The sequence below is a fragment of the Tinamus guttatus genome, unplaced genomic scaffold, assembly GCF_059628265.1.
Source record: "Tinamus guttatus ecotype Peru unplaced genomic scaffold, ASM5962826v1 Tinamus_guttatus_pri_ptg000676l, whole genome shotgun sequence".
NCBI lineage: Eukaryota > Metazoa > Chordata > Aves > Tinamiformes > Tinamidae > Tinamus > Tinamus guttatus.
The window spans coordinates 873,378-890,211 of NW_028289210.1; the positions used below are offsets into that span (position 1 = coordinate 873,378).

Below are 16,834 nucleotides of genomic sequence, written 5' to 3' on the forward strand. Positions count from 1 at the left end.
AATAAGGTCAGAGCAGCACCTGTAATTTTAACACAATTTCAACTCGGGGCTTCTTGTCACGGCTCTTTGCAGCTGCTGGAGTGGATCCGTCGCACCATCCCCTGGCTGGAGAACCGAGTGCCGGAGAACACCATGCAAGCCATGCAGCAGAAACTGGAGGACTTCCGGGACTACCGCCGCCTGCACAAGCCCCCGAAAGTCCAGGAGAAGTGCCAACTTGAGATCAATTTCAACACGTTGCAGACCAAGCTGCGGCTCAGCAATAGGCCAGCCTTCATGCCTTCAGAAGGGAAAATGGTCTCGGTGAGCGGGGGTGACTTCATGTATATCCTCCAACAGTGCCTGAAAAAAACCCTGTGGGTGGGCAAAGCATGCTTACTTACAGTGTAAGCCACCCGAGCAAATGCTGAAGAACCCCTCTCCCTGTCTGCTAACTGCCTTTTCTTCTCATACTGCTGTCTCTAGGATATAAACAACGCCTGGGGAGGCCTAGAGCAGGCTGAGAAGGGCTATGAGGAATGGTTGTTGAATGAGATCCGAAGGCTAGAGAGGCTGGACCACCTGGCAGAGAAGTTTCGGCAGAAGGCATCAATTCACGAGTCTTGGACAGATGGTAAATGCCAACCTACGTGTTTCCCATTGCCCCCGAACCCGGCTCCATGTAGTCATTTATCTAGGGAGAAAGAGAGGAATCGTACACGGACCATTCTATGAGATTTTTCTCTCAAGACTGCTAGGTTGATTTTTCATTTTATAAGGAAATAATGAAAATCAGCTTGATCTGCTGTATTGTTTTTGATATCAACATTTTGTAACCAAGTCAAAGGAAAAACTGCAACGGTAGAGGAGAGCTACAGGGAGAAGGAAATCAACCAGGATTGCTGCTGCCGGTGCTGACTTCCTGTGCAGTAAATGTTGCAGGTGGCATTTACAGGAGCATAGCCCAGTTTGCACATCCTGAGAGGAGTCCAGTATAAACTGTGACAGCACTGCCCTGAGCTGCCTGCTTTGTCCAGCTCTCTTCTTGTAGGCAAACTCACACTCAACGATTTCAAAGTGAGGATTGTGCATCTCTAGGACAGCACGCACTAGGGCAAGACTCTGGTGGGGTGTTTGGAGCAGGGCCGGAGTCCTTTGGAAGGTCTCCAGGGCTGCCTTGGTTTGGGGGAACTGGCTCTGAGGTGCTTGGGCCTGTGCTTCATTTGTCTGTCCTTTGGCTCCCTCGCCAGGTAAAGAAGCGATGTTGCAGCAGAAGGATTATGAGATTGCCACGCTTTCAGAGATCAAGGCCCTGCTGAAGAAACACGAGGCCTTTGAGAGTGACCTGGCTGCGCACCAAGACCGCGTGGAACAGATTGCTGCTATTGCACAAGAGCTCAAGTACGGCACCCCGGCGCGTGTCCCATCCGCGGGGCCCGCCGGGCTTAATCAGCTTTGCTCTTTACCCTCTGCAGAGCTGTAAATCCAGCCCCGTGCAAAAATGTTGAGAAGTCCCAGTGTTTCCAAACAGTATCTAGGATACTGTTCTCCAGTATCCGGGCACACCAGAAGAGCAAGCCAGAAAACGAGTGAATCGTGGGTGCTGATGAGGGGGAGGCAGAATTGTATTCTCAAGCCAAGTTTCCATCCTCTTCCAGCTCACTGTGCTGCTATGAACCCTTCTTAAAGAGTTTGACCCTCCTCTGGCCCTGCTGGGTTTCAAAGTTGTAACACTGTCATACTTTTCCAGTAATAGGAGGAAAGAGGGAAGGTCAGCAGGCACTCCAGAGGCGCCCAGTTCACTCTCTTTTCTGGATCAAGTCCTGCTTATTCTGGCAGTGAAAAAATCTTCAATGGTTTTAGTGCCCTGTGGCCTCTGTCACCACGTCAGGCCCTTTGCAGCAGGAGTCTTGCACCACCCAGGCCCTGGTCAGGCACAGTAGTGCCAGGAGGTGGTCCGCGCAGCAAGTCAGTTCCCTCCTGGCTTCCTCCCTGCTTGGAAATCTGCATTTGCGGGAGTGAGGGGTGATGCAGGGGTTTCCAGGAGAGTTGGGCTCTCGTCAGTGCAGGAGACTGGTTGCCAGGACTAGGAGGCAGGTAAAGGACTGCAGCATGTGAAGAGAGATTTTGAAGCCCTGTGTGCTACTTGGAAAAATCAGTCTGAAAAAAACTTGGCTTTGACTGTGTTTCCTGCTTTTAAAGGGGAAAAAAAAGTCAGATTGGCATATCTCAAATCAGATACAGTGCTTGTGCTAAGATTAGTACTCTTGGACTGCAGGACTGTTTTTCATTAAAAAGCAAGATTACTGGAACAAGATCGTTATCTCCTTTACCAGCACAGATGTACAGAATTACTCCCTTGTCCACCAGAGAACGGACCTTGGTACAGGAGGAGGGTTCAAGGTGATCCTCCATCTCAGTAAGATTAAAACCAAGGCTGGCTCATCAGCGAGCGTTAGCTGAGCTGCCACCTCGGGAGCGCGTGCTCCGTGCTAGCCAAAAAGCTGCAGCTCTAACAGCAGCAGGGAAGCCCAGCGCTGCGCTGGGGGAGAGGGGATTTCTTTCAAAGGGCTGAGAACAGAAGGCTCTGCCCTCTTCCCAAAAGCCATCTTCTCTCTCAGCAAAGAGACTGTGTCCTGAAAAGACAGGGCTGCTGAGCCCTTCTCTCCAGCACACTGATCCCCTGCCAGGGAGGTAACATGGATCTGGAGGAAGCCACTGGGGCTGCCGTGCCAGTGCGCAGAGGAGCTGCGCGCGCTCGGTGCCCAGGGCCCAGCGCGTTGCCTACCGGCCTTTCAGGAGCAGATCTTTCAGCTGCAGCGCTGGCTCTGCAGCAAAGTAGATCAAGGAACTGATCTGGATTAAAAATCCAGCTAAGAAAAGGGTTATTTTTAGCCCAAATCAGTTTCCTGACTAGCTTACCACAAGACTCCACCAAGCAGTTGTGCCCACACACTTGAGGAGGGCAGTACAGTGGTGGGAAGAGATGAAACTGGGGGAGACAGGACAAAACTGTTTAAACTTGCACTACCACTTAAGAAAATGCTCACCAAATTGCCCAGCAAGTTATTCCACCTTCTCCTTCGAGGTTGATGCCTCCCACTTTAGCTTGTCTCTCTCTGCCTGCATTTTCTCTCTGACCACGTGCAGAACCAAGAACAAAAATAGTTTCAGTTTAGCCCTTGCTCTCCTTTTCTCTGCCGTGCTCTTACCAGTCCTCCTTTCATGAGTGTTGTGCTACAGACATCCCAAGCAAAGCACTCTCTATCAGCAGTACAGGAGAGAAACCTACACTGTAATTCCCTGATTGGTCTAATAAATGAATAGATTGTGCACTTAGGCTATCCCTTACCACCCAGAGGCTGCCACTCGTGCTCTGCAACTCTTAGAACAATCTTAGGTGGTTTCTTGGCATTCATAATGAACCCCTTGCTGTTCGTTTTTTCTGAGGTGCAAAATCCAAGTAACTGTGGTAGAGTGTTTTCCCAAGCAGTATAAACAGAGCAGAGCAGGGGCACGCTGCTCTGCTCACAGTCTGCTGATTTCCAGCTTGAGCAGAGTTCTCTGCTCCCTTCCCCTGGTGCCCAGCTATTGCCTTCAGGCAGCCAGCACAGCTCTTTGTAAAGAGGGCTTGGGTGGTGGTTGTTTTTCTTCCTGTTCTGTGCTGTTTGATGTGCTGCTCTAACATACAGCGTCTCCACAGCTAGACACTGCAGCTTTCCTGGCCCGCTGTCCCCTCGGAAAGCACAAGCGCTTTGTTTATTTCTGTCCTCGGGGCTGATAAAGAATTCCCAAGGGATTTTTCTTTCTTCTCCAAAAGATCTTTGTTTGACTTTTTCTCCTTTTCTTCCCCCCAACCACTGCAGTGAGCTGGACTATTATGATTCACCAAGTGTCAATGCCAGGTGCCAGAAGATCTGTGATCAGTGGGATAATCTGGGTGCCTTAACCCAGAAACGTAGAGAGGCCTTGGAGGTGAGACATGTTACTGGTTGGACCCTTGGGAGTATGTGGCAAATCATTTGCAGGAAGCAAGTTGCAGTGGGCAAGAATATCCAACTCTTTTGTCCACTCCTAGAATATCCCAGACTGTAAACTAGGACTGTGTTTCAGTATGTTCAGTCTGCCTCTGTCCTTCCAGTCTACTTATGGTGACATTCATTTGCTCAAGTTATTGAATTGTTTCCACGTGGGTTTTGTAATTTTGTTCTGCATGGAAAAAAAAAGTTTTTGTTTAATTTTAAAAGATCTCAGATTTTTCCCTCAAAGAGAGGGAAACCTACACATAGTCTCTTAATTGCAGAAAAATGTAGTGCCCTTCTGGGAGCACAGGGGAGGTCTGCCAGGAAGGAGCAGCTGAGACAGCCCAGCTCTGCAATGACTCTTCTTTAAACATTTTTCTTGGTTTTCTTCCTTTTTTGGGGGCATATCCAGAGAACAGAGAAGCTACTGGAAACAATTGATCAGTTGTACCTCGAATATGCCAAACGAGCTGCCCCTTTCAATAACTGGATGGAAGGGGCCATGGAGGACCTGCAGGACACGTTCATCGTTCACACCATTGAGGAAATCCAGGTACGGAGCAGTCCACGCTGCGGAGTCTGAGATACAGAGAGAGCTTGGGGTCTTCTGTGTTCCTACCAGTGCCAAGTGTGTCGGTTGTGTTGGTGCTTCTGCTCTCGCAAGTGAGCCTTAGCAGGAGAAACAAAAGAAGTATGTTCTCCTTTATTGATTTTTTTCCAAAAACCTGGATCTCAATATAAATATGATGTATTCATACCATCCTAGCTGAGTACAGAGAACCAAATGTAATTTTTCAATGTGATTGCAAAGGTCCTACATGTGAGACCCTGAAGGCTGAGAGGATCTTTCATGGCCTGGGGTTTTTCTTGTTCCAAATGATCAAGGCTTAATGCTGCTCTCAGGTTCTGCAAAGCAGTTGTCCCATGCAGCGTCATGTTCTGATCATTTGGTTTGATGTGATGTGATGTGGTGTGCCATGAGGGCAGTCTCTGAGCTGCCAGCTGTGTCTTGGTGCCGAGCATGGAAGAAGTTAGGATTCTCTCCATTGCTACTGGATCACCATATGAAGCTAAAGGCTTCCTGGCTCCCAACTGGCAAAACTGAGATGCTAATTTCAGCCTTTCTTCCTTTGAAAGGGTGTTACGAAAAGACCTTGAGGTATCTACAGGTAACTTTCAAATCTTTGAGAGCATAAATTATCCTTCCCTAAATGCCAGTGGGGATATCTATTTTTCCTGTTTGATGGGTTTGTGAAAAGTATCCAAGTATTCATTTGGGTTTGGCTAGCTGAATGAAGAACCAGGATTTTCTGGTTCTTACCAGCTCCTGTACTGTTGCTGTAATTTCCTGCTAACATTGTGCTCTTGGAGGGCTTAATTAGAGTTTGTCAATACCTGATCAGCTCTTTGCATCAGCACAGCCATCAGTGAGACAGGGAATGGGATGCCAATGGGGGACTCAAGGCAGCTGAGGGGAAGGAGAGTTAGAAGACAAACCTGTCCTGGTATGAGCTCTATTACACAGCTGCTGTTTGCTATGTCCTCCCTTCATTCCCGGAAGAAAAGAGTTCATGTTTTTTTTCGTAATGCAGACCAAATCTGAGCACCATTTATAAACATTTGCATCGTCTTTTAGTGACTGTTTGCAATATCTTTCCCAGCCCTCTAGACTTGCATTACATCTCTATGGCCACTGCAGCAGCTGCAAAATAGTGAGTCACTATGTAAGGAAGCAATTTTGCAAAAGTAGTTTCAGCACGTATATTGTGAGAGAGTGGTCGATCATGTGGTTTACTTTTATTCCTCTTTTGTCTACACTGTTCCCTCCCTTATCCCTGCACATGCCTTTCTGTCCCCCATTCCTTTTGCTGCCTTTTCCCCTGCGTTTGCCTCCCTAGTCTTTATCTTTCAGGCTTATGGGATTAAATACCTTAAAGGCCTGTAGAAGCAGTGGGAAATGAGTCAGGCCCAACTGGCTTGTCAGCTGTGCACAAACTACCAGCAACTGTGCCCTTGTCATCAGTCCTTGGATCACGGTCCAGGCACCGCAGCAATAAGGGGAACAGAAAGGGCCACTTGTGTTCAGGGAGAGGGAGCCGTTTTCAGCAGCAGGAGCACATGTTGCCTATGTGAGTTTGCCGTAGGCTGGGAGACCTTCCCCTAATTCTAAGTGCCTCTCACCAGACTGTATCTGACTCCTACACCCAACTGCAATCATCTCAGAGGTAGAATTACTGCATTCCCTGTAGGAGAGGAAAAACACGGCCCATTTAGACTAGTGAGATGTAGCTGCTGTAAAGTAATGGTAGTAGTCAGATCTTCACAGAGGGGTTCACACTCGTTATTGTCACTGAACAGTTTCTCTCACTGTTGGGAGAATTAGCTCACCCTAATTTATAAGCAGGAATTATTCCACCGTATTTGGAAGTATAATCTCTGTCACTCATCAACATGGGACAGAAACAAAGATAGGAAAAACAGGACTTCATTTAACTGCTTAAAACTGCCTGTGTAGTGATGCTTGGGTTTACCTGAAAGTGTAGTAGAGTAGCCTGTTTTGTATCTTGAGAGTAGATGAGCTTTTGCAGTCACATCTGTAGGTGTATGCTTACTGCAGAGGCCCTTCAGTGACTAATGCTCTTCTAACCCTGCCTTTGCTGCTGCCTTCCTCCTGCAGGGATTAACCACGGCCCACGAGCAGTTTAAAGCCACGTTGCCGGATGCCGACAAGGAGCGACAGGCCATCCTGGGAATTCACAACGAAGTCTCAAAGATTGTCCAGACGTACCACGTCAACATGGCTGGAACCAACCCTTACACCACAATTACCCCACAGGAGATCAACGGCAAATGGGAACACGTGAGTTCATTCCAGCCTTACAGTTTCTGGGGGAGGAGGCTGCTGCTCATTTTCTGGGACCCAGGAAGTGGATCGTTTTTTTGTCACTTGTCCTCTCATGCTTAATGCTAAGCTTTTGAACTTCTGTCTCTTGTTTACGCCTTGAGTACCAAGTGGTCGGAAAGTGGAAGAGATCTTTAATGTGAATGCCTGAACGTCAGGTCCTAAGCTTCAGATACTTTTTGTTTGTTATTTTCTCTGTGAAAGATGCTAAATTAAAAGCTCGAGGATTTTCAGTCCTCAGCTGACCCAACAAGCCTTGGTATGGCTTGGTAATCAGTATCCTTCTCCACCATTTCACCCTTCAGATGTTTTTTATCTACAAGTCATTAGCCTTCCTTTGCTCTAACGATAAAAGAGCAACTAAAAAGTTCATACCAATTGTGCTGATGGTTCTTACCACCAAAACTTAAAGATACGAACAAGAATGTTAACATGAACCACCAAAAAACAGCTGGTGAATGACCTTGGTCTTCCTTGGCCTGAGATGAGATTGCAGCATTCATCCCATAGCAGAAGGGATTCACATTGCACAAGCCTTGCCACCACAGCCAAAACCTTATGACAGTGGACATAAATATGTCCACTCCTTCTTTCTGTGCCTCTGTTTTTGTATTTGTTGTACATGTGCCTTTCTGTGTATCAAATGCACTATTTGTTGCTTTCTGCTCTAGGTGCGGCAACTGGTTCCCAGAAGGGATCAAGCCTTGATGGAAGAACATGCTCGCCAGCAGCAGAACGAACGGCTTCGCAAACAGTTTGGTGCACAGGCCAATGTCATTGGGCCCTGGATCCAGACCAAGATGGAGGTAGTGTTTTGCTCTTTTTGAAACATTCTCTCTTCCTCCATGATCTTCATTGGTACTTGTAATCAGGGAAGATATTTGTCAGCCCAGGTAGGTTATTCCTCAGAGTTTATTGGCAGTGCTCTGAGTTGGTCTTTGCAGAACTCTCACTTGACTGGGCTCACGTTCGGTTACTTCTTCTGAAGGCAGGGGAGGCATAATTCTGCTGCACCAGGTGTCTTGTGTTTCTTTCTTGGTGTACGAAGGAAAGTGTCGCAGAGCAATTACCTTAGATGAGCTGAAAACATCAGCAAAAATTTAAACAGAGCCCTGAACAGTCTCCAAATGAGGTGTAGCACGTGAGATGCACCTAATACAAGGATGCAAAAGAAGGAAACTGCACTCCAAAAGGTAGTCGTGTAGCCAAAGCCAAATCCAAGCCAAATCCTCAACTGCTAGAAAGGGACAGGGAATCACTGACTAGCAGAGCTATATACTTTCACACTGTATATTTATCTCTTGTCTGTAGAACCTTAAAAATGCCCCTGGTAAGGCTAAACTTCTGAGTCGCGTCATCCTGGGTGAGGGTGAAGTAGCTGCAATAAATGCCAGTTACACTTGTCTTTCTAATGTGGTGCAACACTTTTGGTGCTGCGAATGCAGGAGATCGGCCGTATCTCGATAGAGATGCACGGGACCCTGGAGGACCAGCTCAACCACTTGCGGCAGTATGAGAAGAGCATCGTGAACTACAAACCAAAGATTGACCAGCTGGAGGGAGACCACCAGCAGATCCAGGAGGCGCTTATCTTTGACAACAAGCACACCAACTACACCATGGAGGTGAGAATTTTGGGAAGCTTTCTCCCTGCTGGTGTGTAAGGCCAGCAGATCAGACAGCCTGATCTGTAGCAGCCATGAGCCACATCCAGCTCTGGCAATGTGCTCTGTTTCTCAGGAAAGCAGCGTGCTTGACAGCATGATTAAGCATGCAAAAACATCTTTTCTGCCCTGTTTTACAGGGCCAACTTAGTGCCCTGTACTTCCAAACATAAATTATAGATATTAACTAAATAAGATCAACAGTACTGTCTGAAAAATTGGCTGGTCCCACTCCTGATTGTGTCACTTGACCGTGGCAGTCTATCAGCTGGGATTAGAGAGACTGGGACAGTGCTTGTGGTGTTGAGCTGCTCAAGCCGAGCAGGAAAAAATACAACAAAAGATTTTTAAAATCAGAGTCTGGCTTTCTGTTGACAATGTGAGTTTTTTTGGAAGCAATCTAAGTTCATCATGAGTACAGCAAAACACAGACAGTCTTTGAAACTTGCCTTTTGGTTTCTGGCCAACCCTCCACTAAGCAACAGCAGAGGCAGTGGAGCAATGTGTCTGATGCACCAGTATCTTCCAAGGACTGTGGTTTATTTTCTTGGTTCTTGTAGGGAGGGTTGTCTGCCCAGCTATTTGCTAGAAATACTGAGTTTTAGTCTCATTTGCCTTAAAGGCCCCCAGTGTGCTGCGCTGAGTAGTCAAAAGAGCTTTGCAGCAGTACCAAGACTCTTGCAAGTGAGAATTAGCCTCTTATATATTTTTTCAGTCAAAATCCAGGTTTTACACATCTTGTTGGTTCACATTGCAGATAAGAAAGAATCTTTTCTGAGCAAATTGACTTCTCCTGCCTTGGCTACTAGGATCACTTAATTTGCAGCAAGTAAAGCATTAAATCCAAGCGTCCTAGATGCAGAAGATCTGCTTTTTAAACTTAAAATCATCTTGTCCACTTTTCCAGCATATCCGAGTTGGTTGGGAGCAGCTACTAACAACAATTGCTAGAACCATCAATGAAGTGGAAAACCAGATTCTGACCCGCGATGCCAAAGGAATCAGCCAGGAACAGATGAATGAATTCCGGGCTTCTTTCAACCATTTCGACAGGGTAAGTTGGTGCTCACTACAGCTTGATAAGCTATAAGCTTTCATTTGGGCTGCATAGTGCAGTAAAAAAAAAAGGTCACTGTGATAAAACTAGATCAATAGAAGATGTTTCATTCTTAAAAGTGCCACTCCTATGGAGTAGTCATTCCCATGGAGACTGCCAAGTCATCATTAGTCTGGGAGAAGTGTAACTGAAATGTGAAATTTCCTGACTAAGCTGAGATGTAGAAAGTTTGAAGATTTATTCAGGAAATGAGTTTTTACTCCTCCTTTTCCAGAGAGCAGATTATTATTTTGATTTATAAAATCATTTGGAGCACATGTTGTCCATATCATCACATAAACTCCTATTGAAGAAGATAGCCACAGATGTAGCAAATGGTATAGATGCATCAAGCTTTCAGCAGAAGCAGAAATTAGTATTGCTCTTGTGTGGAGCAAAGAGGAGGATCTGTACTCAGCATGGCATTGCATGATGTAGATAAGCCATGAAGTAAAGCCTGCCTTGCCTCACTGCAGAAACACCTACCGAAGCACTAACAAGCGCAAAAAGAGAAGAAATCCGTAGTGAAAATCCTTCTCCCTTCGTTTGCCACTCTGCCTGCTGCTCTTCCTTTGCCATGGGGAGGCCATCAGTGGGCATACCTGCCACCCAGATCGCAAGGGTGTTACCAGGATGCCACGCAGGAAGGCAGAGACGGTCCTCCAAGCCTGAAACCTTCTCAGCACTGGTTCTCTAGGCACCATTATCAGTGTCGCCTGGAAATCCACCAGCAATCCACGCACAGAGCTTCCGAGTCAGTGAGGCAAATAGTGGTTGCTCCCACTACTTGCACATGGATAGAAGTCTCCAGAGACTACGGCTAATGCTGCCCCCTCCTCCCCCTGATATTGCTGATTGTCAGATTGCTGAACCCTGGCCATTTCAGCACTTCACAGACTGCTCGAGGATAACCAAAGCCATGGTTTTCTTTAGCAGAGGGACCCAGCAGTCCTGTCAATTTTTTTCTCTTCTGACCTTCATGACGCTTGCCCCTTCTCTCACAGTAGTCTTAATGGTAGCTCAGAGAGAAAATGGCTCCCAAGTCCCATAAGCAGTTCATGACTATGGGCACATTCCAGCACTGGGGAAGTGGGGAACTAGCAGGGCAGGGAAGAGCAGCACTGGAACTGAGTTCTGCCATGCTGTATAGCGAGGCTGTCTTCAGAGTTGAACACAAATAGCTTTGCCAGTCAAAGCTCTGCCTCATGTACAGGTCTCATAAATACAGTGAGAGCACAGCTCCCCTAGGCTTCAGCTGGTTTTCCTCGTCTATTCCTGGGATGTTCTGACAGCTGAAACCTCCTTAGGAGCATTGCCAGACATAAATGCTCTAGCCTGCTCCTTTGGTGGGATCTTTCGCTGGAAGAATAAGGCAATGCTTCCCACTGCCTCTGCCTGCTTCCCTGCACTCTGGGTTGCTAGTGAAACACAGGGCTTTTGGCACTATGGCTAATGAGCAGTGACGCGAGTAGTTCACTTGGGAAACGGAGATTCTCGAGGCCTCCCAGCATCGACTGTTTTTGTCATTCAAATGCTCTGAAGATGTGATGAGCTCTCTGAAAAGCAACTGTTCCAAGAGCATTTTTAGCACATCTCGAAATGTCATTGTGGTATCTAACGTTGTGCACTTTTTTTATTTTTCTTCTCTGTCTTTCTGCCTGCATGTCATTCCCCCTCTCCCTCCCTTTCCTCTCACCCACTGCATGGTGCACCTGTTTGTTGTCCTTCCACTGCCCTTCAATCTCTCCATGTCTCCTCTCCCTCTGCCCCACACCGTCACCCTCTGGCACTGCATGTCTGCTGCCTGGCACACCGCATAACCAGGACCACTCCGGCACACTTGGCCCTGAGGAATTCAAAGCCTGTCTCATCAGCTTGGGTTACGATATTGGAAACGATGCACAGGTACTGAATGCTAGTGGTGAACACAGCCAGATATTTAACTGTGAAGAAATAACAGTTTTTTCCTTTCTTTTCTTGTTTGTCTGAATCCATCTGTCATTGCTGTCCTTGTATTCAACCATACATGCATCACTTTTCTGTACTACTTGCTATTTAAATGTATTTTGGTATCTACTGCTCCTTAATTCCCTAACTGTCTGTTTTGGGAGAATTTCTTTTATGTCTTCAAACCATTCCATTTGCTTCTGTGTCATTTAACGCTCCTTTTCTTGTCTACACCTGTCTGGGCTGATAACTTAATTTCTCTCTTTTTTTTTTAATCTTTAATATATTTCTTGTGTGTAAACTATTCCATGCCCAAAACATCTTTGCTTCTTCGTGGTTTCACAAACTACCTTTGTTGTATTGTTTTCCATTGTCCTGCATATCCTTTCTTTCATCTCCTCTTCCCTCAAACTCATTCTTTGTAATTTCTCCTGTGGGTTCATTTCTCCCTGGACTGGTCTCCATCTTCTCTCTTGGCTTTTTCCATCTTTGCATCATTCCCTGTAGAAGAAGACTGGTATGATGGATTGTGAAGATTTCCGAGCCTGCCTTATCTCCATGGGTTACAATATGGTAATGTAGAGCCCTCTATCGCTCCTGTTCAAAGTGATTCGTGTACTCTCCTTCAAAGGGGAAGGGAGAATGTGTAATGAATCAAGGTAAATGCAGCCTTATTTTTCCAGCATTGTCAGAAATGGAAGTTGAGTGTTCTTTGTACATTTAAAATCCTTGTCTTGGTGCTGTAACTGAAAGGTGAAAAAAAGGGAAATTACTGTGTAATTCCTGTGTACTTCAAATAATATTTATCAAATTGCATAGCTTCAAGTGGAGAAGAAAAAAGTCTTTCTCATGTTAGCATATGCGCTCTGCACAGCAACACATAACTTCCCTAAGTAGCAGTGGAGCTCATCAGAAGAATACGGAGTCCAATAACTAAATACTCTCAAATACTGCTCCTCTCATTCCTGGCATTTATTTCACATCTCTCCTTCCTGTTCGTGTAAATAGGTTCAAGGTCTACTCATCCTCCCATAGCTTTTCCCATGCCAGAGTAGCTGTGTGTTCAGAGCAGTAACACGGGACACCTTGAGAAGGACAGTAATTGTAATAAGGGATTCGCCAGAAACTGAGGCTCGTTGCAGGGCAGAAAGGTTCATCAGTACCCCCAGCACCATTGCTCCTTATGCCAGGCAAACCAATATCCATGCCTTATTCAGCAGCTCAGTATAAATAGAGACTCTTTTTAATGTAGGGTGCCAAACCATACTAACATCTGATTAGGTATCTCAAACTCTTGTGTGCATATTGCTCTTGCAGTATGCTGGTCTAGATCTATTGGAAGAGCCTGTTCTCGGGAGAAGGCTCAGGTCAGTTCTCCCCTCTGACTTACCTGGGGTAAGGAATCCTAGAGATGAAAACAGATAATCTTCTGTTTATATGCAAAAAAAAAAAAAAAAAAAAAAAAGAAGAAGAAGAAAGGGAAAGAAAATAAAAGGCATTGCAAGGTTTTGGCTTTTGTAGCAAACTTCTCTTTCCTGTAAAGGCTTCTTCCCTGGCCCTTTTTAGATGTGTAAGACCTCCTTTCCAAAGCCTGCCTAGTAAAGATGAACCAGATTTTATTGAAAGCCCTGGAGAATTTCTTCTTGTGGATTCTTTTCTAGGAGCTGAAGAGAACAGTAAAAGTTCACCTTCAGTAAATAGAAGTTAGAGGATTTGATGAATGCAGATCTTTAGACATTGTTACAGATATCTAACATGACATGTATAGAGAAACTAGCATCTTTCCCTGAAGTCTGTATGATACCATTCTTTGATAGGGCCATTGTTGTAGAGCTAGCTGGAGCTGGATGTCATCCTAGGACACAGCTGAGAATATTGTTTTCTGATGACAAATGAGTAGGAAGCATTCTTGCAGGATAGGCAGTAAGTGCTAGAAGATTTAAGTAATTTCTGTTTGGTGTATTATTTTTTCCTAGCTGTGAAGTGTGCTGCTGAACAGCTTCTCTTCACCCTCATAGCATCACTGCCTAAATGTCCATGCTTATGTGGCTTTCTTGTTCTCCAGGGAGAGGCAGAGTTTGCCCGCATCATGAGCATCGTTGACCCTAACCGCATGGGAGTGGTGACGTTCCAGGCCTTCATCGATTTCATGTCCCGGGAAACAGCAGATACAGACACTGCTGACCAGGTTATGGCTTCCTTCAAGATCCTGGCTGGAGACAAGGTGAGGCTTTGCACCTTCCTTTCCAACTCCTCCTTCCCCTCTGCCCTTCCCCTCTCAGAGGGAGTGCATCCAGGAGAGCACTGCAGCACGAAATGTTTTCACAGGAGCACCGTGCAGTGCTGAAGAAGCGGGAGGCTGAAGTGTGGGTTACTTGTAACCTGACAAAGCATTTGAAAGTCCTGTTTGGCTGTCAGTCAGGACTATGTTACTCACTTGTGCTTAAAAAAATAATTAAGAGCTTGGTTGCTATTGGTTATTTTTAAATGTATAAGCAGATTCAACAGATGGTTCTTGATTAGTCTTGAAAAGTTATTAATTACCGACAGTTGCAAACTTGAGATGATCTTTATGAGATATATGTGCATCTCTGTCAAAGGTTATGCAATCAACGCTATATTTTTGTTTAGGATACACTATATCTGCTATTAATAATTGATTTAAAAGGAGACTCTTTTAAGTAAGAATGAATCGAAAATAGCAAAACTTACAGAATGAAGATAAGGTATTTAAAAAAAAAAATGCATCATTAGTGGAGCCAGCTGATACCAAAAATTATATATTCTTATTTTTATTATATAATCACCAGTGTTTTTTAAGCAACAGAACAAATAATATATACATCTAACATTAAAATATCTCCGTATTTGCTAATGGTTTTATTCATCTCACTTGAAATAGGGGATATAATTTCTCAGAGGTAATGAGTTATCCTTAATTCCAGGACTCATTTCCATGTTTCACTACTAATCTTATCATCATCTATCATGTAGAAACCTTGGTACCCACCTTTCATTTAGACATGTTGTGTGGCTGAAGTCAGTCCTATTGTCTTCCAGGACTGGAAAATTCCAGATTATTGTTATAATTGCTAAAAACACTGAAGAAATAAATGTTCTTTTGCTACAATCTTATTTATTAACTTGTTTACTCTGTACAGTACAGTATGATTGTCAGTTTAATATGCTTTAGTGACTGTAGCGTGAATCAGACAGTATTTCATTATGAAGAAAAAATGCCTCTTACTCATTCCAATCATGAAACTCAAAGACAGGAATGAAAGAATAAGAAGTCAGCGGAGAGAGAGAGAGATGCGCTGAAACCTGAACCTCTATTCAGAGGATTGCAAAAGCCCATGAGTCAGTAGCTGAAGACCACATACTGCTTAGCAAACAGGCAACTACTGTTGTCCACCGAGTGCCTGAAGTGGAGACGAGCCAGACTAGCCTCAGCTCAGTCCATCTCCAAAAGCCAAGTTTACACAAATTTACATTCATAATTTTGCTTACCCATTAAAAATGTCTACTGTGAAAGGCAAAGACTGTGGGGGAAACTGTGGAATGAATCAAAAGTGTTCCCTTGTCTGCTGCCTGCACCAGTGCTAGTGACAACAGCCCTTTCCTTACTTTGAGGAGAGGGAACAGCAGCTACCAAGCAGCAGGAACAGCTGTTACCTCCTGCCGGTGAGGGCCTCGATCCAAATGAAGTTTCTGCTTCTTCCTACTTGCCTTCAGAGAGATCTCTTTCATGAGGAAGGCACAGAGGCTTTCACTAAACTCCCCTGATTTCCCACCACATCTTCTCTTCAGGTGCGCCAGTGTCTCTCCTACTAAAACAACCCTTCTGTCTGTTGTGAATACGCTTCCTTGGCCAAACTCCGAGGAGAGCTGCCTGTGTTTTCCCACTAGCCATGTCCCCAGAGCACTTTTGTGTGGGTGTGTGATACTAGGCTGCTCGCTGTGGTCTGGCCCCGGTTGCTGCCTGCCGCCCTGCTTGGGCAGCGAGTGGTTTGTGCCTCTATGAGGAAGGCCAGTGTGGTGAAAATAACAGTCACTTCATCTTGTGTCCTCTTTGCAGAACTACATCACTGTGGACGAGCTGCGCCGGGAACTGCCTCCAGATCAGGCTGAATACTGCATTGCTCGGATGGCACCGTACCACGGCCACGATGCTGTGCCCGGTGCCCTGGACTACATGTCCTTCTCCACAGCGCTCTACGGCGAAAGTGACCTTTAACTTTTTTCTGTCCCATCACACGCTCCCTCCCCTCTCCCCCGTCCAACACACCCTTCTTTCTCTTTGCAAAGCAGCCTCCGCTACGCTCTTTTTTTTTTTTTTTGTCTTTTTCTGTTTTGCTTCAGATAACAGATCACCTTTTTAAGTGGGGGGGGGGGACATTGACATGGCACCACCTACCTTGCCCTTGAAATTACAGTTTACAAAATTATTTTCTGCAAAAAAGTTACATTTTAAAAAGAACAGACATATTTTATTATATAAAAGGTATTTTTCTCCACCAGATTGAAACTTAAAAAGAAAATGTTAAAATATTGCACCAAATATTTTTTGTTGTGACATAGAAAGTTGAGCACAATTTTACATTCCATCCTTTCCAAAAAGAACCAAACAAAGACAAAAAGCCACTTGTTCTGTTAACTTTTACATTCGCGTATGTCTCTATCATGTTTATCTTGGGAGGGGGGAAGGCACACAAGTGCATGTGTTTGCTGGTTCACTCATTTCATGAAAATATTTTATGATAAACTTTTGAAAATGCTGTGTTTTCTAGGGAAAAAATAATGTACACAGCTCATGTTTTCATATTTAATTAAAAAATACAATATGCCTCCTATGTTTATCAGTGCACAACTTTTTTTTTTTGTTGCTGAGAGTTGTCTGGTTTCAGAACATGAAGCTTGAGAGTTGGTTTCTTTGATATTGCTTGTCACAAACCATATTAAAAAACTACTTGTGATAACAAATCTAGACTTTATTCATTTGTATAGTAAAATTATCTAATACCATATAGCCAAAATGGCAGGCGCAAGAGAATTCAGAATCAGCGTACTTATTTTTGTATTCAAATTACAATACTTTAAATGGAAACTTCCCTCTCCCTTAAACTTTTCCTCCTCGTTGAATAAGGTTGAAATTCTCATAGCTTGCTGACCACTTCAAGTTAGTGCCCTGTATCATCATTCCACGCTCACCTCTACAAACAAT

At 44.9% G+C, this 16,834-nt stretch overlaps 1 protein-coding gene across 6 annotated transcripts in view; it reads left to right on the forward strand.

Annotated features, from left to right (window-relative positions):
- Positions 1 to 16,463, forward strand: part of ACTN1 (actinin alpha 1) — a 77,062-nt gene extending 60,599 nt beyond the window's left edge. For 2 of the 6 annotated variants that reach the window (XM_088536546.1, XM_088536545.1), the window contains exons 10-22: positions 73 to 303; positions 466 to 613; positions 1,230 to 1,380; positions 3,846 to 3,954; positions 4,414 to 4,554; positions 6,679 to 6,861; positions 7,575 to 7,709; positions 8,349 to 8,528; positions 9,475 to 9,621; positions 11,488 to 11,568; positions 12,118 to 12,183; positions 13,676 to 13,834; positions 15,689 to 16,463. In XM_088536546.1, coding sequence (XP_088392672.1) covers positions 73 to 303; positions 466 to 613; positions 1,230 to 1,380; positions 3,846 to 3,954; positions 4,414 to 4,554; positions 6,679 to 6,861; positions 7,575 to 7,709; positions 8,349 to 8,528; positions 9,475 to 9,621; positions 11,488 to 11,568; positions 12,118 to 12,183; positions 13,676 to 13,834; positions 15,689 to 15,847 — 1,890 coding nt within the window. In that variant the 3' untranslated portion in view covers positions 15,848 to 16,463. The remainder of the gene's footprint in view (positions 1 to 72; positions 304 to 465; positions 614 to 1,229; positions 1,381 to 3,845; positions 3,955 to 4,413; positions 4,555 to 6,678; positions 6,862 to 7,574; positions 7,710 to 8,348; positions 8,529 to 9,474; positions 9,622 to 11,487; positions 11,569 to 12,117; positions 12,184 to 13,675; positions 13,835 to 15,688) is intronic. The other 4 variants (XM_088536542.1, XM_088536541.1, XM_088536543.1 and 1 more) reach the window with 2 other exon arrangements.
- The last annotated feature ends 371 nt before the right edge of the window (positions 16,464 to 16,834 follow it).